The sequence below is a fragment of the Solanum verrucosum genome, unplaced genomic scaffold, assembly GCF_900185275.1.
Source record: "Solanum verrucosum unplaced genomic scaffold, falcon-dt-bn FXZP01000184.1, whole genome shotgun sequence".
NCBI classification, from domain to species: domain Eukaryota; kingdom Viridiplantae; phylum Streptophyta; class Magnoliopsida; order Solanales; family Solanaceae; genus Solanum; species Solanum verrucosum.
This window is the reverse complement of record NW_026020302.1, coordinates 875,215-901,613: the sequence shown is the minus strand read 5'-3', so window position 1 is coordinate 901,613 and position 26,399 is coordinate 875,215. Positions and strand designations below refer to the sequence as shown.

Sequence of the window (26,399 nt, the reverse complement as noted above, 5' to 3'; positions counted from 1 at the left end):
TGTTTGAAAACTTTTTTTGGTCCTTGATGTTGTGATATAGTAAGAACATTGCTTGAGCTTCCAGTGATTGCTTTCTTTATAATTAATCCCATAACTTGTTGGTTTGTTCTAGTACTCAATCTGAATTTTCTGTGTCTGATAATCTAGTGTAGATTTTCCAGCAACTTTTCCAGATTGGACAACTACAAATCTTTCAGATCTTTTCCAGGCACCGATACTTAAGAAGGAAACAAACCCCAAGATAATATTTCTCCTTGTTCCTGTTTACTAAAGTTACCAGAGATTTTTTCATTTGAATAGCTTTTATCGTATTTTTGGTTAAGACCATCTTTATGCAGCTGGGTTGCATTTGTTTCAAGCATATAAGCTGCATCTTATACTTTTGAGATATCTACTTTTGTTTAGATCAGATATTACAATGATCTGTATATTTACTTGTTTTTTTGATCCAATAGCAAATTCTGACTGACCTTCGTATACAAGGCTCATATTTGTAGGCATCTAAGCCAGGACGCTCGTGGTTGTACACATTTGGTGCTATCGTTGGACTGTGATCGTGAAGGAAAAAATATATGCTTTGAAGGTACTTTTTGATTGTGACATTATTATTTCATTGCAGGAAAAGACTTGTTACAATGGTCTTAGATGAATAGGCTTGGATAGATGCGTCAAGCTCCATGCCATATGGAGAGTATTTAATGGTTTGGTGTTGGTTTCAAATACTTAAGATTTTTTGTTGATAAACTAAGAATAAAAGAAGTTAAAAACAATGACAATAAAATTCTGTTTTTTTTTTTTTTTTTTGATAAGGTAACTTTGTATTCACACCAAAAAAAACTCATCAAGTAACAACTGATGAGGTGGGATTTACAACCCCATAGGGCATCCTGATAACCAAAAAAACTCTGTTTTTTGGTGGTGATTTTTTAAGTAGTACCTTAGAATCTGAGTTCTTGTAGCTTCTTTACTGTCGAAGGTTAAAGGGGTAGGAGAACAATGGATGATCAATCTAAAGAAATTTTGGAATTTTAGATTTTCTGTTTGGATTGGAGAAATCATAAGAAAGTAGGAAAAAGTACAGAAGCTCAAGGGATCATGAGTGATCCCATTGATGTCACTCTTGTGAAATGACATGTCATTTTTTAGTGGTTGATTTCACTGTTTTGGAAGCATCAACATGTGATTTTATAAAGTTTACACCTATTTCAGAATATGTCTTTTCTACAAATCAATGAATCTATTGATTTGAGATCTGAACCTAGGCTTTTGAATCAAACTATCCCAAAGTGAAAAAAATATAAAAGATCTATACCCTGAATTGACAGATAAAACGAGCTAACATGAGGTCCTGAAAGGGTCAAAACAAATTCAGGATTTAAGCAGCATATAAAACCACCAAATATTCTACAATGAGTATATATGTCTATTTATAGACAAATTGATGAACTGCACCAACATCACTTGATAAAACTTCAAATCGCCCACTTTTTGAATCTTTGTTTGGTTGCTTTTGTTCTGCTTTTTGGAATATTTTTTTGTCATAATTCTGTATTCTTGCTTTATCTTATTGGTTCAGTTATAGTGTGCACTGGATTTCACACAAGCGATGATAGAAGAATTTACCTTGCTCGATTATCTTCAGTTACTGAAAAAGTCATTCTGAAGAAAATGAATAGCCTAGCTGAACCCAACAGAGATGAGGCATTGTCTATAGATGCACACCAAGAGATGGATTTGAAAGTTGGAGTTGCATTTACACGTTTCCAGACTAGTTATTTCGATGGGAAATATGGCAATCTTGATGCAAGGGTTATCTCGTTGGTTCTCTCCACTCTTTTCCGTTTGCCTATCACACAATACCTTTTATTTTTTTTTAACTGAACTTCTTATGTGCCATTTGAAGAAATTGCCTGACAGTGATGACATTCATAAATTCTCTTCCTATTGTCATAGCTGCTGCTGCTTTTACTCTGTGCTGATTGTGCTGTCTTGAACGTGTTATGTCCTTACAGACCTTGTTCTGGTGGAGTTTAATTTCAAATGACATGCTCTCTGCCATGTGTCACAGAAGAGCTCCCACATCATATTTTTTTGGTTTATTTGTTGATTGTTTGGAAAAGCATGTTTGTCTGGCTTTTGTTTTTTTTTTCTTTGTTTCCTGCTGTTGTTTGCACTCTGTGTAGTCTTTAATTGTACTTGAATCATGTCTACTGGTAGATACATTCTATTTAAAAGAAACCTTTGGTTGTATGAGTTATGACTTGCTATTATATAGCCACAAGTCTCTGTGAGTTTCACCTTTCATAATAATTTCAACCATCAAGAAATAATTGCTTTTACATGTCAATTACTTCGTGTTACCCCTTCCTTCTACAAATTACTCGTTACCATTATATTATCAAAATTATCACAAGTCTAAATGGAACACACTACAACTTATAATAACCGCTATGGGCCATGTCAAACTCGTACGCTTGGGTTATCGTTACCTGCAAATCACTATGTTCAAGCCAGAAAAGTTTTGGATGCTGCATCCATACATTATGTACAAGGGGTATGAACTCAAATTAGAATGGGAACGTAGCAGGTTGTTTGATGCTGATGTGAGTTCCTCCTAGTTTGACCTTTCAAGAGGTTTTGTCCCAAAGTATCGAGTTCATGCCTCTGTTGCTAATAGCTTTTTAATTGATAGGTTGCTGCAATGTTTCAGAACAGAATAATAGAGGATGGGATTATGAAAGTTGCTTGTGTATCCGAAAAGCTGGAATCCAAAGGTCGTCCTTCTGGTCTAAACACAGTTAATCTTCTGAATTTGAAAGTGGTGGAGAGCAATTTCAGTGCATTGGGCAGTTTGCCACTGTTATAGGATTCACCTCTATTATGCCATGGCTGGCTATAAGTGAGAAGAATCTTCCTGAGTTTGCTGTAGGAGAGAAAATCGAGATTTCTAAAATTGACCTAGACAAAGTATCACATAATCTGTTCAATTGAACTTCTCATTTGTTGTTCAGCTATGGAGTAAAGTGATAGTCTTTGCACTTCAGTAGTATTTATTGGTCCATTAATTAATTCTTTTGATTTAGGGTAGCCACTACGCCTCAATCTCAAGTTAGTTGGGATCGGCTATATGAATCCTCAGTATCCATCATTTTACCTGACACTTTGTTCTTTCTTTTGCTATGAAATGACTTGAAACACCTGCAACTTACCGAGTACATGACCCTATATAGAAATATATGGAGGTCGAGGATTAGGGTAGAAGGTTAGTAGGTAGTCATGCAGTCTTGTTTCCTTTATCAGTGGTATCTGTACTTTTTTTCTCTTACTTTCTTGTACTTCAATTTCATTATTGCCTTATGTCTCCTTTGCTTCGTTTATCGTATTATTTGTTGGTGCTACTTGTATTCATTATTCATTACTATTCGCAGAAGTCTTTTTACTTCGCTTAGTTTTTCTTTGAAACTTGTAGGGGAACACTTCGCCTCCGGATTATCTCAGCGAAAGTGAGCTGATCTCTTTGATGGAGAAACATGGTATTGGAACAGATGCGTCAATCTCTGTGCATATTAACAACATATGCGAACGCAATTATGTCCAGGTTTTGCTATATGCATTGATTTCCAATTCTAGCTGCTGTAGATTGTCCTCTCTATTGCTTTCTGTTATGGTTCTTTTGACGTGAAACAATCTTCAACTAGAAATTAGACTTCTGAGTTTGGCTGAGTCAAATTGCAGGTACAAGCCGGGCGGCGATTGGCTCCAACTCCCCTGGGTATCAGCTTGATAAGAGGGTATCAATGCATAGATTCTGATCTCTGTTTGCCTGACATACGAAGTTTCATTGAGCACCAGATCACTTTGGTAGCTAAAGGCCAAGCAGATCATTCAATGGTTGTGCAGCATGTACTAGAACAATTTAGTTATCTTGTTAAGTAGGTATAAGATATTAAGCTCCTACGTGATGTTTGATGGCGCTTTGCTGCTTTCATTCTTTCCAAACCAGAAACAAGCTGATGTTCACAAATAGACAACTGATGATTTTTTTTTTCTTACCTGAATCTGTAACATGCTGATGGTCACTGATAAAAACTTAATAATGAGCTTCCAAGTATATCTCTTAAGACCTCTCAATTGAATTGATAATCTGTTCAGTTGAACTTCTCATTTGCTGTTCAGCTCTGGAGTAAAGTGATAGTCGTTGCACTTCAGTAGTATTTATTTGTCCATTAATTGATTCTTTTTTTTTTAGGATAACAGTTACGCCACAATCTCAAGTTAGTTGGGGTAAGCTATACGAATCCTCAATATCTAACATTTTACTTGACCATCCTTAGTACACCGTAGTTCATAGCTGCTCCCTTAAATGTAGAATTGTTGGTTAGAGCTTAGCTTTAGCTTCAATTTTAATTTCTATAGATACGTAACATTACTTAGCTCATCGTAAGAAAAAGAAGTGGAGCTATTACCTTGCTAATTAGAGGACTAACTTCATTAACATAACCAGTACATGTAATTTTCAGACTAAACAAAAAGTTTTTTTAAAAAGAGCAAAGCAGCAGGTTCTTTCCCAGAAAAACAACAAAAAAAAGTTATGGACGCATCATCACCCGCAACTGCTTCTTTCCTACCTATCAAACCGCAGCAATTTCTTGCCCATCACTAGCAGCTGCTTCTTTCTCAGCGCTAACAATTTCTTTCACAGCAGCTTCTTTTCCAGCAGCAGCACCTTTCTCAGCAGCAGCGACTTCCTCAGCAGTCTGTCTCTCAGCAGCAGCAACGATTTTCTCAGCAGCAGCAACGACTTCCTCAGCAGCAACGATTTTCTCAGCAGCCTGTCTCTCAGCAGCAGCAACGACTTTCTCAGCAGCAACAATTTTCTCAGCAGCCTGTCTCTCAACAGCAGCAACAACTTTCTCAGCAGCAGCAACGACTTCCTCAGCAGCAACGATTTTCTCCGCAGCCTGTCTCTCAGCAGCAGCAACGACTTTCTCAGCAGCCTGTCTCTCAGCAGCAGCAACGACTTCCTCAGCAGCAGCCTGTCTCTCAGCAGCAGCAACGACTTCCTCAGCAGCAGCCTGTCTCTCAGCAGCAGCAACGACTTCCTCAGCAGCCACAGTAGCTCTATGCTCCAAGTAAGTTCTCGCATAGACGAGGAAGCAGCAAAATCCGAATGTAATCCAAGTCGGCTGATTGAGTTGGTGATCTCGAACCGAAACTCCGATAGAGAGGGAACATAATGTGAACATTATGCCCATATTGGTTACTAGCGGCCTAAGAAGCATCACGGCGCAAAAGGCAGTGATTACTCCCGAAATAAGTGCTCCAAACAAATAGGGACCCTATGTTGTTGGAGGAACAACACAATCCAGCCTAATATCACCCCCTGAGGTTTGGAAAAGTTGACAAGCGCATTTGGCAAATTTGCACTGCCAGGAGTAGTTTTCTGAATGTGAATGTACAGAGCCAAAGAAAGCAAGTTGGTGAAGATAAACAATATGACCACATTATGCATGGGTTTAACATCTTTCGGGCCAAGAATGGTATCAGAAACCATGAACACAAATGCTGCACCGTAAGAGATTAAGGTGCTCCTATACCAAAACCGAGTCTCCCATGGTTCCATGTGGATGCTTTTTTTCAGAAGGGGAGATGGAAATGGAGTTGTCTTCTTATTGTTTTTCTCTTGTCTGTTAATAACTTCTTCTTCTTCTTCTCTTATTTTATAGGCGTGCCACATGATAGTAGTAGAGGGTATTTCGGTCTATTTGAGTTTACTACCTTTTTATCCTATCTACTGATCGAGAATTACAATTTTCAATAATGTTAAAGCTGTCTTATCTTAGGAAATGTGGGCCCATTCTATCTACAATTTATATGTATAGGACCAATTCCACACAAAACACCCGAAGCAACTTTTAGTAGAAATTGCATATTTTAATGGTTATGAATTTTGTTTAATTGAGATTAAAACAGAAAGTGAACGATTACTATTTTATTTATTTATACTTTTAAAGAATAAGCAATATCTAATATTAACGTTTAGTCAAACAAATGTATTCTTTCTGCTGAAATACTTTATATGTTAATGAGCCTTAGTTGAAAGTATTATCGAATTAGAACCAAGCTGTAATCATTATGTAACTAAGTAGACTATATACTATATGTCAATAAATAAGGTAATAACAATAAACTTAATTTATGTGGTGTCATTTGAAAACATGTTGTTCATATATTTATCTATTAGTTTGATATAATTGTTCGGTCGTAGAGTTGAATTCTCGTGGTATGAAGTCGCATTTTTTGGGAGTGTTTTACCCCTTTAATATGGGATTTTCCAACATGAATTCAAACTTAATTGAGCTTCAATATGAATATCGAATACTGAGTGGAGAATAAAAAAATAAAAAACTTACAATTACTATTTTCTTAATTATATTTGTTATATGATTTTTTGACTCTTAATTAAACATGTGATTTTCTCTCGTGTGTTAAAGCGTTGGTTATTAAGTTTTATCTTCTTCTTAGGGTATCTTATTTATTTATATATAGTCAAATAGTAAGTTTGACAACAATAAATAAATGAATGTCACTTTCAACAAATCAAGGTTGTATATTGTTTTTTGTTAAAATTAGGGTTAAAAGAAGAAAAATTTAGCAAAAATCAAATCAATTATTAAGTAATGAATTGTATATTGTTTCTCGCCTTGAGATTGCGGCTATCTGGTATGCATGCATGCAGTGCGGAAAGGACCAAAGTGAAGAAGCAAATACTTGGTATGTAAGGGCAAAGTGGTCCTTTTCTGTATGTAAGGGCAAAGTGGTCAATAGAACATTTCTTTGTGCAGTAAAGAGTTTTGGATTCACAACTTTTTCAAAATTTGAAGAATAAAACGTTTTAAAATTAATTAATTAATTCATACTGCATTTTTTTTTAAAAAATATGCACCTAGCTATTAGTAGTCTTTCCATAAAAGTGGAGTACTGTTATCTGAATTACCTCCACAAAAGAGAAGAAACTTTGAATTTTATTCTGAAGCTTTCTTTTACAGTTTCTCTTTTGTCCTTCACTCCACTTTTTCTGGTTATTTCATGTTTCTTAAGCGTTAAAATGATTGTATATTTTTGCTTGTTGGACAAAAACACGTGTTTCCTTTTTACCTTTCTGCACACTTGCTTAACTCTGCTTGAAATGCTTTTGTCTTTAAAATTTGAGTCTAGGATACTTTAGTCATTTCATATTTTGTTCAACGTGGCCTATATTTATACAAGACACATCATCACATTAGAGTTGTTTGCTTTATATTACATCTTCTTTATGGTCTTTAGGTGAAAATTATATACGTATAATTTTGCTTTAAATATCAATTTCTTCTATTATAATTTTGCATACACATTCTCCTTTTTTATTCTATACTATGCAATATGTATTATTTTTTTTTGTTTATATTTTCATGTATTATTTTTTATATTTATTTTTCTTAATTTAAGTATTTAAGTAGTGGCAATTAACAATTACTAACTTTTGTCTTGCAATATTTCTGACCTTCAATGTACTATCTATTACATTTTCGAACCACTAACTTTTAATTAAAACTATTAATTGAATACGTCTATCTATTACATTTTCAGTTGATTAGTTTTCACCTAGCAAAGAAAAAAGGTTTTGTATTTAGCTAATATTCCCTCAATCCCTAATTATTTGTTCATTTTATTTTTGTCCTTTCTACTTGTCCATTTTGACAAATCAAGAAAGAATAATTATTATTTTTACATATTATGCCCTCAATTAATTAATTTTGAAAAAAAATAAAACTTTTTGAAAATCTTAAATTTTTAAATTCATCCACTTTACAATTAATAGAAGTAAAATGATAAACTTACTATATTAATTATTATTTTATTAATAGGTGTGTCAATTTAAAAGTGAATAAATAATTAGGGAGAAAGGGAGTATTAGAAGATGTAATACAAGTTAGTTCTAAAAAATAAAAAGATGGAAGATCAAATAAAGGAGTTAGAGGGAAAAAAAAAGCAAGAGTTTAAAAAGAGTTAAACAACATAATAATTTAAATTCTTAAATATTAATATTTCTAGCCTAAATCTTAAATTTTAAACTTTTCTAATCCTAAGCTCTAATTTTCTACTACATCAAAGAAAAGATTTTCATGTGTGAATTGAGATCATGTGATAAAAAATTCTAGAAAGATGAATTGAGACTTCTTCCTGAATCCTGATGTTCGCCAAAATATAATGATGAACTTTTCAGTGAACAATAATTAATTCTTCACTATTTCCTTCGTTCATTTTTAATTGGTATGTTACGTTTTATATATATATATATAAGTGTGAAGAAGCACACATGTGATGGACAACATGGAATTATGTTCAAGTTAAAGGATAATTTTGTCCTTTAAAAATTCTCAGTTTACAATTGTAATGTTTTAGATAACTTGTAGTAGAGGTTATATTAGGTGTACGCTTTCCTTCTCAGACAAAAAGGGTGTTCAAATTTTGCTTTTGCGGCTGGCAATGGATTTTTGTATGTGTGTCGGCCCTATTATTACTTCAGTATACCATTTCATTTTTTTCCTGCATAGCTTGATTGGGTTATTATATTTTATTTCCAATTTCTATCCTCCACATCCAGAGATCATTGAATATTTTTAAATTTTGAATATAAAATATATCACATATATTAAAGTATTTTAAATTTTATAATCTTGAATATGCCATGTCGAAATTTTTTTTTTTTTTTAAAAATGTTCAAATAAATTACGGAAGGAGTCATATTTTAAAAGTGGAATAAATATGTGATAATATTAGAAAGACCTTTAATATATGCTTTAAAAATTATTTTGTCTCCCGTATATTAATTTGTGCATATATGATTATTTGAAAATTTTACTACTTTCTTCGTTTAATTTTTTTCTTGTTTTTCTTTTAATTTGTTCTATAAAAAGTGCTTAAAATCACAATGTAATAATTTAAGATATTAAAAAAATATAATTAAAAATCATATAAGGAATTTGATTGACTCTTTAATTCCATATTGAAACAAAAGAAATAACATAAAAAGTACTAATAAATTAAAGTAAAATAACAACTAAAAATATTTAAGAATCAAATAAGAAATTTCGTTGACTTTCCTAAAATTACCTATGTCACATAAAATGAAACAAAAAGAGTAACATGTATTATTTGAAAATGATATAAAAAGTGCTATAAATCACAATAAATTAACAACTTCGAAATATTTTTAATAAAAACACATATAAAAAATTATGTTCAAACTCTAAATTTCATGTGCCACGTGAATTGAAATGAAGAACAAATATATATTGGGTCCGCACTGGCACGGGGCTAATATCTAGTATACTCTTACTTACTATATTTTATTACTATATAGAAGTGGCTACAAGCAAGCTGGTGTTGGTCAACATGCTTGCTTGTCCACATAGGGGCTATTTAGGTATTTCAATATTAATAGCTTTATGATTATTGTACCAAGTGAATGATATTAATGTACCTTTCCGCTTCTGGACCAAAAAACCAACTAATATTTTCTTAATTCCTTACCTATCCCTCCATAAGATGAATGCACTCCCTGACTTGTGGGCCCATTTGCAGCCTTTTAATGCATCTGCCTAATTTTTTCTAAACATAAATCTATACTCCAATGAAGGTTTTTTTTTTTTTATTGTTTCTTTTGTTATAATCCATATTACCAAAACATAAGAATGGCTTTATTCAAGTTTCTTTAACATGATTTCATTTACAAGTGAGAACTTTTTGCAAGGCAATAAAAGGACATTATAGTTCATTCACATTTGCAATTTTTTTTAGTGATGACAAAATAAAAAATTATCTCTTAGTTTTAGATTGAACAAAAAAAGGTTTTAAAGTGATCAAAATCGTTACACTTTTAAAATCAAAATCTTTTGTTTTAGAGTGAAAAAATAAATTTCAAAATTCAAATTTATTTAATCATGAATATAAATTAAAGTTATTTTTTAATGGTAAGTGAACAATGTTACGTATTTATATTTGTTCAAATTTAGTTGTTGTTCTTTCTATTTTAATTTATCATATATTAAAAGATTATGCTTAAGATACTATAAATTATTATAATTAACAACTTAAAATATTTTATTATAAATTTGAAAACTACGTAAAATACACTATAAGTCACAATAAATAAACTGCTACACACCTTAAAATACTTTTTTTTTTTAAAAAGAAAATCTTTAATTGACTCTTACAATTCTATCAATTTCAAGTTAAATTGAACAAATGGAACAACATATAATATTGAAAGTTACGTAAATAATACTTTAAATCACAATAATTAACTGCTGAAAATACTTTAAAATCATATAAGAAATTTGGTTGACTCTCCTAATCCATACGTGTGACATAAATTGGAACAAAAAAAATAACAATTATATACACTACTAGAAAAGGGTGAATTACAATGGGAATTTTCCTATGAATTATATAGAAAAATCTGCAGGTAATTTAGTTACCTAAGAAATTTCCTACAAAACAAAATTGGATGAAAATACCTTCGTAGATAATTATTACGTGCCAATTTAAATTTCCCCAAGTAAATTACATGGGAATTTCGAATTCGCATGAAATCACTTACAAATATTTCCGCAAGAAATATGAAAAAATCTTCTAAAAAAATTGGTAGAAATTCATAATAATGTAATTCTTTTATATATATATATTTTTTTTAATATGCAATTTATTCATCTTCCATCAAAAAAGTACATCTGTAGGAGGTTACAATGAGTGAATAACTCCTCCCTAGCATGAAGATCAAATAATTACCCTTGTGGCCGAATTCAGACTGTTTCTCTTGCCTATGACTTATAAGGGATCAAGGAACTGTTCTGCAGTCGATGTGGTACTTGTACATGCAACTGCCTTATTTTTCAACTTTTTTTCTCTTTTACTAAATTTTTATTTCATTGGTTGAGATGATAATCAGTATGCATTAATAAATAAGATTTTCCTAATTCACAATTGAATTATATATTACAACTACAAGCAAGTGGATTAAAATAATTATACGAACTTTATTCTTGAGGAATTTTAAGCTATTTTTCAATAATTTCATTGATTTACCTTCAATAACATATCAAATTATTTCTTGTCTGAGAAATGCCTTAATTAAACAGATTTTAGATGGTTAAGTAATTGGTAATAATTGCTCCTCCAATTCTAATAACAAATACAAGATCTAAAAGAGTGAAAGACTTATTATCACTATTTATTAATGTAACTTATAATCTGTTTTGATAGACTTTTAGCATATGATTTATAAGCCAAAAATCAAATGTTAGAATGTCTAACTCGTGACTTTGACTTATTTTTATTAGTTTAACTTAAAAATAAATACTTAAAATCACTTTAATCCTATTCAAATACTATAAAAGTACTTTAAAATTATTTTGATTGAAAAACACCTAAAATAATCCGTAATTAAAATTTCAATAACAAATCCTCAAGTAATATTCTCTGTCATAAAATCTTCATGTAGAGCCTAAAATAACAATTCAAAGCTAAAATCATAACAATAAAATTGCCATATAATTTTCTGTTTAATAAAATATGAAGAAATAATTCTCATGTGATTCCCTAGGTAATTAAATTCATGAATAAATTCCCAAAAAAAAAATTGATCAACAAAATACCTAGGTAATTTAATAGGTAATAAATTATTTAGGTAAATTCCCAAAAACTAATTCACACCTTAAATTACAATAACAAAATCCCCAAGTAATTCTCTAAAGAATAAAATTGACAAGTAAATTACCATGAAATAATCCCCAAGTAAAATCACATCAATAAAATCCCCAAATATAATGAATCTGCAAGTATCATTAATTGGGGAATTTCATGTGAATTCATAATGGAAACATATTTTCATATTTCTAATCACTTAGCTATGAAATTATCTACGAAAATGTTACATGGGGATTATTTTTCTCAAATAATTTCTCAAAAAATTATCAGGAAAAATCCCCAGGTAATTTGAGCTTTTCTAGTAGTGACATTATTTAAAAATGACGTAAAAAAATTTATAATCGCAACAAATTAACAACTTAATTTTTTTTTAAAAAAAAAATAAATACAAAAAATTTAATCGACTCTCCAAATTTTATTTGTATCACATAAATTGAAACAAAGAAATACTCCCTTCGTCCCAATTTATGTGGTACTTTTTAGATTTCGAGATTCAAACAAGTTTATCTTTGACCGTAAATTTATCATATATCTTTTAATTATTTCAAATCGTCAATTGTTTTGACTTAAAATATATAAATTTAATTTCAAAAAAATTTCTGATCAAATTTAAACTGTTTGGTTCTCAAAAAATAAAAGTGTCACATAAATTGTACAGAAGGAGTAACACATATTGGGCCCGCCACAGACTCTCTAGTCAAATAATAAGTGTTTTGACGAATAAATTTATGTCGGACATAGAAAATATGGAGAGGAAAAGTATATTGAATAATAGTATTTGTTTTATTTATATCTATAATGAAGTGCATAATAGTATTTGTAAAATGTTTTAGATACTGATTTAGAAGAGTGTGTATATTGTATTTTGTTTTTTCTCAATGATAAGGACATAAGACTCGCCAAACAAAAAAAATGAAGTGAGCAAACAACTCATAATTTATGAGATACAATATAATATATAAAATTAGTCCTCTACAAATACTTTCACATCAGCAAGGTAACTGCTCCAACTCCTTTTTATTATGCTCAGGTACTTCAGGAGCAAAATACATCACGTATCTATAAAAACACAACACGATGCAAAAGCTTAAAGCCAAAACTCTAACTAATAACTCTCCGTTCAGAAGATAAGCAAGAATCTGCATTACTGATCTCAACAATACGTCTTTTCCTCCAACATCATAAGTTGCATGCATGAAGTGTGCAATGGTAAAAAAATATGTGGTGAAGCCTACCACTAGATGGAGATGCACATAATTTAACTCCAAAAGGTGATGCAAGCTAGGCTGCCAACATTATTATAGGATCATAAATTTTGCCTTGACACCAATTAATTAAACGGAAAGGCATGTCGCAAAACCAATAAATAATAGAGTACATTACAAGATGATGAATAAAAGTGACAACAATTATGAGAATCAGCTCGAGAGACACCAAAATCTTATAAATATGTGGATCACCCGTTAACATCAATATGACATAGCCCGTGCAAAACGAAGGGAACGTTACTATAGAGAAAATTAGGATGAATTGTGTTAGCTTTGACTCTCCTTCCTCTTCCTTGAGTTTTTGTAATAAAATTTATATGGTTTCAATTCTTTCACTATTTACAATTTTACATATATATTTTAGTGTTTATGTTAACTTGAACGAAAATTTTAACCTTTCAATCAAGTGCTACTCCTATGATATTTTTGTCCGATGAAGTTATGTAATAGAACAATTGAAGGAACAATTTGTTTTAGCGTCATTAGTGCTTTTTAAAAATATTACACATATAAAAAAATTTTATTAATAGACATGCAAAAGACATACACATTAACTAGTTATATATAAGGGCACCAACTTCATCCGTGAAAGTTTGGTGTTTTTTCCATCAAAGAAATTGGTTGGCTATTATATATATATTATCTATGTATAATAAATTTCACCATTAAAAGACACATCAACTGTAAGACAAATTAAAAAGTATTGGTGATTTTATTTTGTTTTTAGGGAAATTATATGGTTAGACAAAAATATATTAGTTATCATAGTTATACTTTTAGCTAATTACTATTCACGATCAAAATTCAGTGATAATTACGTGGGTTGGAGTTTCGAATTTGTATAATTCGCACGTTTGTATAATATTATTTGTCTAACTTTTGTATAATATAATCTGTATAACTTATTAAAGTTCAGATGTTTGTGTTTGTATAAATTCGTTATTTCGAGTTTATACAAAAATAGCTCAATTATACAAATGTACCCGCGAATTATATAAACGAGACAACTTAAACTATATAGCAACAACCCGTAAATATACAAATTATAACTATGAAGCATAATTAAGTTTATTAAAATAACTATTTGCGAAAAATCCTCTTTTATCTTATCAATTGCAGTGACAGAAGAAAAACTTTAAATAATTACTATTAGAGTTCGCATGGCAAATAAACAAATCACATCAAATCTAATGTACTGAACTTTTTTTAAAAGATGGCTTAGTTGATTTAACTTGGGACTTTCATTACATAAATCTCAATTTCAAAACCCTTGCCCGCAACCAGGGTTGAATTTTGAGGCAAAAATGTAGACCCCGTGAATTCGTGGTATTTTTTCATAAAATTAAATATTTTATGTATATATTTTTAAAAATTAATATACTATTGTAACTTGGTGCACATGCTACCAAAAGTGTAAATGGTACACTTGATTGAATATTGAACTAAGTACCTTGTAGACTAAGAATCAATTTTCACTATAATACAATTTTTTTTTTTGGTGATTTACCCATATTTTAAAAATTGTAAATTTGTCTTTGTATGTGAAATAAGGAGGTTAATTTTCTGAGTCGAGCTTGTGTCACAAAATTTGCCTTGTATGATTTATCCTTTATGTGTAGTTTGTGAACCATTGCACATGACCGAGATTTAAGTTTGAGTTTCCTTGTCATAATAAATAAATAAACTAATCCAAAGTTGCATGGTGTACATATATATATTTTAAGTTACTCTCATGGGTGAGGGGTGGTTCGACCACCCGATCGACACCATTTCTTGAAAAAATAAATAAATCAAAATACACATTAACAACTCGAGATAATCTCTAAAAACTTAGTATTAAAAAAAAGGATAAATTTCAAATCGTGTTTTCTAAATTACTGTAACATACAACACTATATTTTTCATTTATTTTTTGTTGCAATCTTGTAATTTTCTTTGACAGAAAAAATAATTAAGAATCTATATTTTTTGTTGAATTAAATAATAAGTGTTTTGACGAATAAATTTATGTCGGACATAAAAAATATGAAGAGGAAAATTATATTGCATAATAGTATTTGTAAAATGTTTTAGCTACTGATTTAGAAGTGTGTATATATATTGTATTTTGTTTTTTCTCATTGACAAACTAGAACAAATGAGAATTAAAGACTCACCAAATGACAAAAATGAAGCGAGCAAACAACTCATAATTTATGAGATACAATATATATAATTAGTTCTCTACAAACACTATCACATCAACAAGGTAACTGCTCCAACTCCTTTTTACTATGCTCAAATACTTCAGAGCAGAACACATCACGTATCTATAAAAACACAACACAACGTAGAAGCTCAAAGCCAATGTATTTTAAAAGGATGATAATGAGAACACAATATACAACACTTAAAAGGTTTCAATTCAACTAAAACTAATACTGAAATCTTATCTGCAGTTGGCGGAGCGAAATTCCATTCGTCATGAACTTTAAATGAAACATTTTTTTTCTATTCTAAAAACAACAAAGAGGAAAAGAGAGTACATTTTGTAAAACAAGGGTAAATAATTTTGTATTATTGGTATACTTTGTAATTACCAACACAAAATATACATGCAACATATATATTTTAGTGCTTATGTAAACTTGAACGACATTTTAACCTTTCAATCAAGTGCTACTCCTATGATATTTTTGTCCGAAGAAGTAAGTACTAGAACAATTGAAGGAACACTTTATTTTAGCGTCAACAGTACTTTTTAATAATATTACACATATGATTTTATTAATAGACATAAAACACACATACAAAATACGTACACTTAAATTGTTATATATAAGGACACCAACTTCATCTGTGAAAGTTTGGACGTGGTTTTTCCATCAAAGAAATTGGTTGGTTATTATATTATATATGTAATATGTTTCACCAATAAAAGACACATCAAGTGTAAGACAAAAAAGTATTGGTGATTTTGTTTTATTTTTGGGAAAATTATATATGGTTAACAAAATATACTATTAGTCACCATAGCTATAAGTTTTAATTATATATATATTGGTGAATATGATTGTGCAGTGAATATATTTAGATATTTAGCTTTTTTTTTATTTTTTTTGGTAAATGTCTTGGTGTTAGTATATGTACATCATTCATGTACAAACTTGTTTAATCAAATTTATTATACCATAATATAATATTTTTTATTTTTTTACAATATTAACTAAAAAATTATATTATCGATATATGAATTAGTCTGCAGAAATAATTATTAGGGTGTGCGAACATTATTTTTTATGATTTTATTTATATCGGTATTTCATATAATGAAATATAAATTGGTACTGTTTTTTACAAAAGAATTGAAACCGAATTGGAGAGAGAGAGAAAAATTGCAAGAATAATTGTATCAAATAAGGAAAGTGTTTAATGGTAGGATTCCTATTAATTAGACAATAAATTCTCTCCTAAAAAAATTAACACTTGAATTCAAAAAATCAACAAAAAAAGAGAGAGAAAGAAACTTAAATTCTCAAAAAAGGATCTTTAAATAAAGAATAATATTCAATTATAATTGTTATTGAGAGTATCAAAGTAAATATAGTAAATTATGAGTCCCACCATATTAGCACACTAACCCAAAAAAATAGCAATTAAAAAATGCGTATTATTTTCAAGGTATTATTGTCAAAACGTTGATTTTGATTATGATATAAAATTAACTTTCGATATAAAAAGGTTTGTGCCTTTATAAAAATTTGTATAAAATGGTACATATTAAGATATTTTGTTGAATTAAAATATAATATAATACTCTTGCTAAACTGGTAGTCTGAACACCAACTTCAAACCATAAACATTTATGTCATATAATATACCATCTGTTAATTATTTTATAAGTATATATATATCCAATTAATAATCTTATAACACAACAACACCAACATTTTATCAATATCACCTTTCAGTTCCAACAATGAAATGAAGAACACCACATTTTGAGAAATATTAATTTTCAAAATCTTTAAGGATTAAAAATTAAGTAAAAATATAAAAAAAAATCATCAAATTTATCCAATTGTATAAATATAAAATTTTCTCCTTACCCTTCCTTTTAAACAAATTATGGGTAACAAAAATATACTTTTCATTACCAATGGTAAGATTTTTTTTTCCATATCACTCACCGAAAATAAAATGAATGCTTTCAACTCGAAACTAATCACAAGTGTTATTAATATTCTATTTATTATCGTACAGGTCAAAGGAAACATATAATTTTATCTCAAATTATAGGCAATTTTGAAAAAAAAAAGGTTTGGAGATTAACCAAAATTCTTAATGAGAAAAGATGTAAACTTTTAAGGAGTATAATCCATAGGAAACACACAATTTTCTTTATTTTCTGATTAGAGATGATTTTGAAAAAAATAACTAAGAAAGAAACAAATCAAACCCAATGCCGAAAAGGCGAAATAATATGAATGAATAACTTCTTGCTCCTAGAAACTAACAATGAAATTGATAAAACTAAATTAATGATTTTACTTTCCTGAAAAGGAATAAGAGAGAGAAAAAGTATCTTAAATATAGAAACGTATTCAATAATAGTTATAATTGAAAATCTAAAAAATATACACCATAAATTATGGGTTCCACACACTAACCCAAGAAAATAGCTAGGAAAAATATGTAGAAACGTGTAGTATTTAATACATTGTCAATTAAAAACTCAATGTTGTAAATAAAAATGAATATGTTAATATAATGTAATTTAAAGTCTTAAATATAATATTCTAGTAAATTTTCTTAAATTGAAATAATTAAATAATAATAATAATAATATATCCCTGAAAATATTATCTCTATTAAAATTGAAAGCTTTGGATGAATTAACAAAGCAAAGTGAACAAATTGGTTCGTCATATCTCAATGTAGTTAACTTTATGAAAAGACAAAAATGGTGATTGATTGCAATAGAAAATAATTAGGGATGGGGCTAGAACATTTTATCAAAATATGAAAAAGTAGACAAATGAGGCAAAAGTAAGGTGACTGATTTGCCAAAATTTAGAGATTTGACTCATTTTCATTATAACTCATCTCCATTTTCTTAATTACATATTTAAATGAATGGCACGGTTTATATTTAAAATTTTATTTTATTAAATTTAACAAGTTTTTTAATCATAATTAAAAAAAAAGTTAGTAAAAAAAAATCACTAACTTTTGTGAGAGAAATCTTGTTTCACTAATCTCCTCATTAATAAAACGGACAGTTCTTTTACGCTTCTCATATGCTTTCAAGTTTTTGGATATAATATCGGAGCTAAAATTTTCTCATGAGGATTCAAAATATGAAGAAAATCATATATAGGGAATAATATAAAACAATTTAAAGAGTAAACAACTCATAATTTATGAGATACTATAAAATTAGTCCTCTACAAACACTTTCACTTCAGCAAGGCAACCACTAGTCCTTTTTACTATGCTTAGGTAATTCAGGTGGAGAATACATCACGTATCTATAGAAACACAATACAATGCAGAAGCTCATAGTCAAAGCTCTAACTAAAAATGTAAGTAAGAACCTGCATTGCTAATCCCAACAATACGTCTTTTCCTTCAATGTCATACGCTTCGTGCTTGAAGTGTGCAATGGTATAGAAATATGAGGTGAAGCCTACCACTAGATGGAGATACCCATAATTGAACTGGAAAAGGTGATGCAAGGCTGCCAACATTAGTATAGGAATGAGCTCGATCATAAATTTCGCCTTGGCACCAATTAAACGGAAAGGCATTTCGTGATACCAATAAATAATAGAGTGTATCACAAGATGATGAATAAAAGTGCCACCAATTACGAGAGACATCAAGATCTTGATTTTGTAAGCACGCAGATCACCCATTAAGACAATGAACAAGCACAACTGGAGAGCACCACTACAAAGACTTAACAAAAAAAAATAATCTTTTTCATGGGCATGATCTTACTCAATTCAATAGAAACTTAACTTCTACCCCATTTTTTTTCTTTTCCGGCTAAATGGTTGGGACGGACTTTTTGTAGGGATTCAAACTTGCGAAATGCTTTATCATGAGTAAAACTCAACTGGCTTTTGACACAGCTGCGAAGCAAGTCTATGCAGAAAAAAGGATAGGAAAAAGCTCTATGACTTATTGGTGGAATACAAGTAAGGACTTTGTTTGCCCAAAACTAAATAATCATCGCGAAAGATTTTTTGTTCTTCTTATTTTACAATTGATGCAGAAGCAGCTTGCTTCTTCGGAAGACTTTTCTTGATACAACCCAAAATCTTGAGGTAAAAAAACTTACTAAAATTACTGGCAGATGTAACCACGGCCTTCAAAACTGCACAAATGTGGAGGAGCAGCCTACACGGAGAGGCACAGACAGAGAAAACTTCTTTACCCATCTAGGCTTACCTGCAGAAACAGATATGTCTAAGTGTCACTACAAAAGGATACTTCACTTTTTCAACAATATGTATTCGATGAATTTCTTAAGACAAATATAATGAAGTTGTACAAAAATTACATAGCCTTGATTAATAGCGGTAACATCTCGCTACACTTTATCACCCCCTTTGCTTAATTTGTACTCTAAGTTCATCAAAAGGGCTAAAATACATGTCGAACAAGCCAATGTCCCTACACTTCTTCAACAACCTGTATTCTAGCCCTTAATTTTAAGGTACATATTTGATGAATTTCTTAAGACAAATGTTACAGACTTGTACAAAAGTTACTAATTCAAATAGCTTTAATTAATAATAATAACATCACGATACACTTTACCCTCCTCAAACCTTATGGTGAATCTTCAAATTGAAACAAAAAAACGTCTTCTTTTTAAACCCCAAAGCAATAAGAAAGAAAGAAAAAGGAGTTGGATGTGCATACCTTGTACGCAAACACAAAAGATTAGCTCAAATTTTATCCCAAAACTTGAATAAGTTTTATATAGAGAGGTTATTGGGTAAATACAATGTCCCCTGTTACTATTTTAATTCGGATCTTTTTAATTATAGTAATATATAGTTATTGTCTATTAAAATTAAATACTGAGTAATTATTTAAGGAAACATTATAAAATAAGGAGGCTCATTACCAAATTTTAGGGATTTGACTCATCTTTATTACATATCCTTTCTATTTGCTCAATTACATATATTTAAATGAATGATACATGTTATTTAAAATTTAAAGAATTAGATTTAATTTTATTTATTAAGCTTTTTAATCATAATTAAAGGATAAATTAGGAAAACCTCACCAGGTAAAGAGAAATCTCTTTCACTAATCTCCTCATTATCATTATTTTAATTATGCTTTCTTATTTCTTTTTTATTTGATTTTAATTTTAATTTATTTAAAAATTTAATCAAATAAAATCATAAATATCTTTACATAAAAAATTCAAAATACACACTAATAACTCGAGATAATAATCTCTACAACTTTGGATCATTAAAGACCCTTTGGAGCACAGGTCAAGTGTTAAACTCCAAAATTGAGAAATTTTCAGCAAAAATGGCTCCAAAAGTTCTCATGGTAAGAGAAATTATCACCCCTTTGTTTAATTTGTACTCATAAATTCATCAAAAGCTCAAAAAATTAATTTTTTTGGTTCGTTAATGGTTATTGATTAAGTATTTGGGGAATTTGCAGGTAGCAGAGAAGCCTAGCATTGCTTTATCGATTGCCTCAGTACTATCTGGTGCTCAAGTATGATTCTTTCTTTCTGGGTCCAAAATCTTGCTTTTTTTCTTCTTCTGGTTCAGTCTGTTTCTGATGTGAATTTTTATTTGTAAAGAACTGTTTTTTATCACTTCTCATATGCTTGTAAGTTTTTGGATATAGTGTCTTAGCTAGGATTTTCACTAAGGGGTTCAAAATATGAAGAAAATGAAAGAGGGTTCAGTGTAATTTTTGTCCTCGGCCCTATCTGGCTCCTCCCTTAGTTGGACAGTAATAGTTGTTAATATGCTGAATGTGGGATAGTTAGTTTGAAAGAAAGGAAATACATGACTAGCTATGCAAGGAAGAAATTTTAGGGCTAGTTTAGTTTGCAAACTAGTTATACCAGGATTATAATGCGGGTTATATAGTATGGGGATTGTTAATGATGGAATTATTTAATGGATATATGTTTTTGAGTAGATATTTTGTTCATTGGATTAAAAATAGGATCTACAGAGTATAATATAAAACAATTTAAAGTTGGTCTTTTAAAGAACTATGGAGAAAGGTGTTTATGTCATTTGTTTGTTTTATCCGAGATTGGTATCCCATATTGAATGCGGTGTAAGAATAATACCGAACTTGAGGTGTAGTTGTTTCCCGGATGCTTATAAAGGAAAAAGCCATTCCAACCAATCGACCCTCATTGTTTAGTTTTTAGTTTTAAATTTGATTCAATTTAAGACCGACTGGAAGACTATACATTTCGATTGATTATTTCTCTGAAGTGAAAGACAACATTTTAAGAGGAAGCTACTGCTAGATTTTTGCCAGTCTTTTCCTCTGGGTTTTTGAATATATGCTATATGAGTGGCTTTTAGTATATCAATGGTAGGGTGTATATTTTCTGAAATTTCAGATTCGATAAATTGAGGCTTCCACTATTGAGAATTTCGGTGGGGGGTGGAGGGGATTGGTTGTAAGTGGAATAGTCATTATTCTTGTTATCCAAAGGTTTAAGAAGAGTTAGGGGAAACACTTGTGAGGAGAAGAAGAAAGAGAGAACAGGAAAAGAGGGTGTTTGCAGCATTGGGTCAAAAGTTTCAAAATGAAATGATTTGAAAATTGAATTTAATGGTTTCCTCAGGTATCAACTACAATGTTTATTAGAGAAAGAATTGGTAATGATGCACAGCTCACAGTCTACTTTGACAACTAATGCAGTTGCTGGAGTTGTGGCAGGAGTCATGCTGAGTAACTAATAGATTAGAGTTTCTTAAAATATTTTAGAGTATCAACAACTTTCAATTGTCTAGTGTGACTGAGCTCTATTTTAATGCACGGAGCAGGTTTATTTTCTGCGCTCTCTTGTAATGGTTTCAGCTTTCAGTTCACTAGATTCCTCCCTTATTTTCATGTCGTTATTCTGTTTGGGAAGCACCAATTTGGGGGATGTGCTTCTTGAGATTTTTGTACTTCATGTAAATGTGTTGAACAGTACCTTTTAGGTAATTGTTTGATCTACTAGTTGGTTATCCTCAGTGCCTTTGATGGGCTCTTTACACTCTCAAAATAGAAGCATCTTTAAAATCTTCTAGCTTTACACCAGCAGCTTTATTATCTTGCTTCTTTATTTCATAGACTTTGAGTGTTCATGCAATTTTGTTATATATTTGCCCCAGATGTCAACACGAAGAGGTAGTACAGAAGTCCATGAGTTCGATGCGATGTTTCTTGGATCACGTGCACATTATAAAGTGACTTCAGTGATTGGTCATGTTTTCAGGTTTCCTGTTATCCCAGATTATAACAAGCATTAATTTTGACGTGTTCTTTGGTTCAGTTAGTTCCTGTGGTTAAATATGTTTGTTCAATCAACATCTATATTATTATGTTCTCCGTCAATGTTTTGGTGACTTCGTTTCTATTTCTCTAGTTTGATATTTGTTCTCTTCAATTCCCTTTGAGCTCCTGCTCCAACTCAAAAATATGTATGAGGCTGCTTTCTGATGGGCCGAAAATTAAATTGGCAATTGACTTTTTGGTCAATTTAGTCGGAATGAAAGCCTGTACCATCTTTTGAGATAGGTGGAATGTAAAACTGATGAATCCTTTTGAAAATTGAATCCGTTAGGATGTGCTATCCTATGCATGAGTTGATGTCTAAGGATAGCAAATGCTTAGTTATTTCTTTTCTTGATGCACTCCCAATTGCCTCCTCAGTAGGAGTTAAATAGAAATATAGACCCATGAAGAATAGAGTACTAGCAATTCGTCGGTTTGACTATATATTGCGCAGCCTGGTCGATATTATGTTGCCTGTGGCTTACTTTCTTACTTACAGTTGTGTGAGCTGTAATAATCCATGTGTAACATGTTAATTTTTCTAAATGTCAATAAGAAATCTATTTAGCATTTGGAATTACACCAAAAGACGAAGTACACATGACTTACTAAAGAAAAGGAATCACGTGGAGCCTTATCCTAGGCTTCATCCAAGTGAGATTCTTTCATGTTCTGGCTTTATCTGAGGTGGGAGTGAGATTACTTCCATCTTTTTCTTTTGAAAAGTTAAATTACTTTGTTATCTTTGAATACTGCAAACCTTTCCTTTAGCTTCCCCATAAATCAGTAAGATCTTTATTGAGGTATATGTTTGAAAACCTTTTTTGGTCCTTGATGTTGTAATATAGTAAGAATATTGCTTGAGCTTCCAGCGATTGCTTTCTTTATATTTAATCCCATAACTTATTGGTTTGTTCTAGTATACAATCTGAATTTTCCGTGTCTGATAATCTAGCGTAGATTTTCCAGCAGCTTTTCAAGATTGGACAACTACAAATCCTTCAGATCTTTTCCAGGCACCGATACTTAAGAAGGAAACAAACCCCAAGGTAATATTTCTCCTTGTTCCTGTTTACCAGAGATTTTTCCATTTGAATAGCTTTTATTGTACTTTTGGCTAAGACCATCTTTATGCAGCTGGGTTGCATTTGTTTCAAGCATATAAACCGCATCTTATACTTTTGAGCTATCTACTTTTGTTTAGATCAGATATTACAATGATCTATATATTTATTTCTTCTTTTGTTTCAATAGCAAATTCTGACTGACCTTCGTATACAAGGCTCATATTTGTAGGCATCTAAGCCAGGAAGCTCGTGGTTGTACACATTTGGTGCTATGGTTGGACTGTGATCGTGAAGGAGAAAATATATGCTTTGAAGGTACTTTTTGATTGTGACATTATTATTTCATTGCAGGCAAAAACTTGTTACAATGGTCTTAGATGAATAGGCTTGGATAAATGTGTCAAGCTTTATGTCACATGGAGAGCATTTAATGGTTTGGTGTTGGTTTGAAGTACTTAAGATTTTTTGTTGATAAACTAAGAATAACAGAAGTTAAAAACAGTGATACAAATTCTGTTTTTTTGGTGGTGGTTTTTAAGTAGTACCTTAGAATCAGAGTTCTTGTAGCGTCTTTACTATCGAAAGTTAAAGGGGTGGGAGAACAATGGATGATCAATCTAAAGAAATTTTGGAATTTTAGATTTTCTGTTTAGATTGAAGAAATCATAAGACAGTAGGAACCCTTCGGGGTGGCCCAGTGGTTTGGGCTTGGGACTTCCATGTTGGAGGTCTCAAGTTCGAATCCCCTTGCCAGCGAAAACAAGGGGTTTGCCTTCTGGGTTGAGCTCGTCGCACTGGGCTTGCCTAGTGCGGGTTACCTCTCCTATATGGTTTGCGAGCTATTGCATAGGAGCGGGGGCTGCGGGTTTCCCTTGTCATAAAAAATAAAATAAAAAATCACAAGACAGTAGGAAAAAGTACAGAAGCTCAAGGGATCATGCGTGATCCCATTGACATCACTCTTGTGAAATGACATGTCATTTTTTAGTGGTTGATTTCACTGTTTTGGAAGCATCACCATGTGATTTATATAGCTCACACCTATTTCAGAATATGTCTTTTCTACAATCAATGAATCTATTGATTTGAGATCTGAACCTAGGCTTTTGAATCAAACTATCCCAAAGTGAAAATATAAAAGATCTATACCCTGAATTGACAGATAAAAGGAGCTAACATGAGGCCCTGAAAGGATCAAAACAAATTCAGGATTTAATCAGCCTATAAAACCACCAAATATTCTACAACGAGTATATATGTCTATTTATAGACAAATTGATGAACTGCACCAACATCACTTGATAGAACTTCAAATTGCCCACTTTTTGAACCTTTGTTTGGTTGCTTTTGTTCTGCTTTTTGGAATATTTCTTGGTCATAATTCTTTGTTCTTGCTTTATCTTATTGGTTCAGTTATAGAGTGCACTGGATTTCACGCAAGCGATAGTAGAAGAATTTACCGTGCTCGATTCTCTTCTGTTACTGAAAAAGATATTCTGAAGGCAATGAATAGCCTAGCTGAACCCAACAGAGATGAGGCATTGTCTGTAGATGCACGCCAAGAGATTGATTTGAAAGTTGGAGTTGCATTTACACGTTTCCAGACTAGTTATTTCAATGGGAAATATGGCAATCTTGATGCAAGGGTTATCTCGTTGGTTCTCTCCACTCTTTTCCGTTTGCCTATCACACAATACCTTTATTTATTTTTTAACTGAACTTCTTACGTGTCATTAGGAGAAATTGCCTGACAATAATGACATTCATAAATTCTCTTCCTATCGTCATAGCTGCTGCTGCTTCTACTCTGTGCTGATTGTGCTGTCTTGAACGTGTTATGTCCTTACAGACCTTGTTCTGGCGGAGTTTAATTTCAAATGACATGCTTTCTGCAATGTGTCACAGAAGAGCTCCCACATCATATTTTTTTGGTTTATTTGTTGATTGTTTGGAAAAGCATGTTTGTCTGGCTTTTTCTTTTTTTTTTCTTTGTTTCCTGCTGTTGTTTGCACTCTCTGTGTAGTCTTCAATTGTACTTGAATCATGTCTAATGGTGGATGCATTCTATTTAAAAGAAACCTTTGTTTGTATGAGTTATGACTTGCTATTATATAGCCACAAGTCTCTGTGAGTTTCACCTTTCGTAATAATATCAACCATCAAGAAATAATCGCTTTTACATGTCAATTACTTCGTGTTACTCCTTTCTTCTACAAATTATTTGTTACCATTATATTATCAAAATTATCTTAAGTCTAAATGGAACACAATCCTACTTATAATTTCAGCTATGGGCCATGTCAAACTCCTACTCTTGGGTTCTGTGTGGATCGTTACCTGCAAATCACTATGTTCAAGCCAGAAAAGTTTTGGATGCTGCATCCATACATTATGTACAAGGGGTATGAACTCAAGTTAGAATGGGAACGTAGCAGGTTGTTTGATGCTGATGTGAGTTCCTCCTAGTTTGACCTTTCAAGAGGTTTTGTCCCAAAATATCGAGTTCATGCCTCTGTTGCTAATAGCTTTTTAATTGATAGGTTTCTGCAATGTTTCGGAACAGAATAATAGAGGATGGGATTATGAAAGTTGTTCGTGTATCTGAAAAACTGGAATCCAAAGCTCGTCCTTCTGGTTTAAACACAGTAAATCTTCTGAAGGTTGGTAATATAGGCTTGCTACCTATTTTTATTATTGATGTATTTTATTCTATGCTGCTCGAATCTTTCCAAAAGTAATGCATTTTTGAAGGATCCGACATGGGTGCGGAGGCATC

General features: G+C 31.1%; 1 protein-coding gene and 1 long non-coding RNA gene across 6 annotated transcripts in view; one reads left to right on the top strand and one right to left on the bottom strand.

The window, feature by feature from the left end:
- Window positions 1-25,516, bottom strand: part of LOC125834843 (uncharacterized) — a 36,081-nt gene extending 10,565 nt beyond the window's left edge. The window contains exon 1 of the long non-coding RNA XR_007443379.1: window positions 25,475-25,516. This is a non-coding gene — a long non-coding RNA (uncharacterized LOC125834843). The remainder of the gene's footprint in view (window positions 1-25,474) is intronic.
- The window catches only part of LOC125834840 (DNA topoisomerase 3-beta), a 53,195-nt gene that overhangs the window by 21,494 nt on the left and 5,302 nt on the right, over window positions 1-26,399 (top strand). Inside the window, exons 1-8 of one of the 5 annotated variants that reach the window (XM_049513991.1) lie at window positions 20,504-20,582; window positions 20,700-20,756; window positions 22,394-22,497; window positions 23,512-23,605; window positions 23,839-23,938; window positions 25,037-25,277; window positions 25,912-26,074; window positions 26,164-26,283. In XM_049513991.1, coding sequence (XP_049369948.1) covers window positions 20,562-20,582; window positions 20,700-20,756; window positions 22,394-22,497; window positions 23,512-23,605; window positions 23,839-23,938; window positions 25,037-25,277; window positions 25,912-26,074; window positions 26,164-26,283 — 900 coding nt within the window. In that variant the 5' untranslated portion in view covers window positions 20,504-20,561. Of the gene's footprint in view, window positions 1-2,587; window positions 2,604-20,503; window positions 20,583-20,699; window positions 20,757-22,393; window positions 22,498-23,511; window positions 23,606-23,838; window positions 23,939-25,036; window positions 25,278-25,911; window positions 26,075-26,163; window positions 26,284-26,399 lie in introns of those variants that run through there. The other 4 variants (XM_049513993.1, XM_049513992.1, XM_049513994.1 and 1 more) reach the window with 4 other exon arrangements.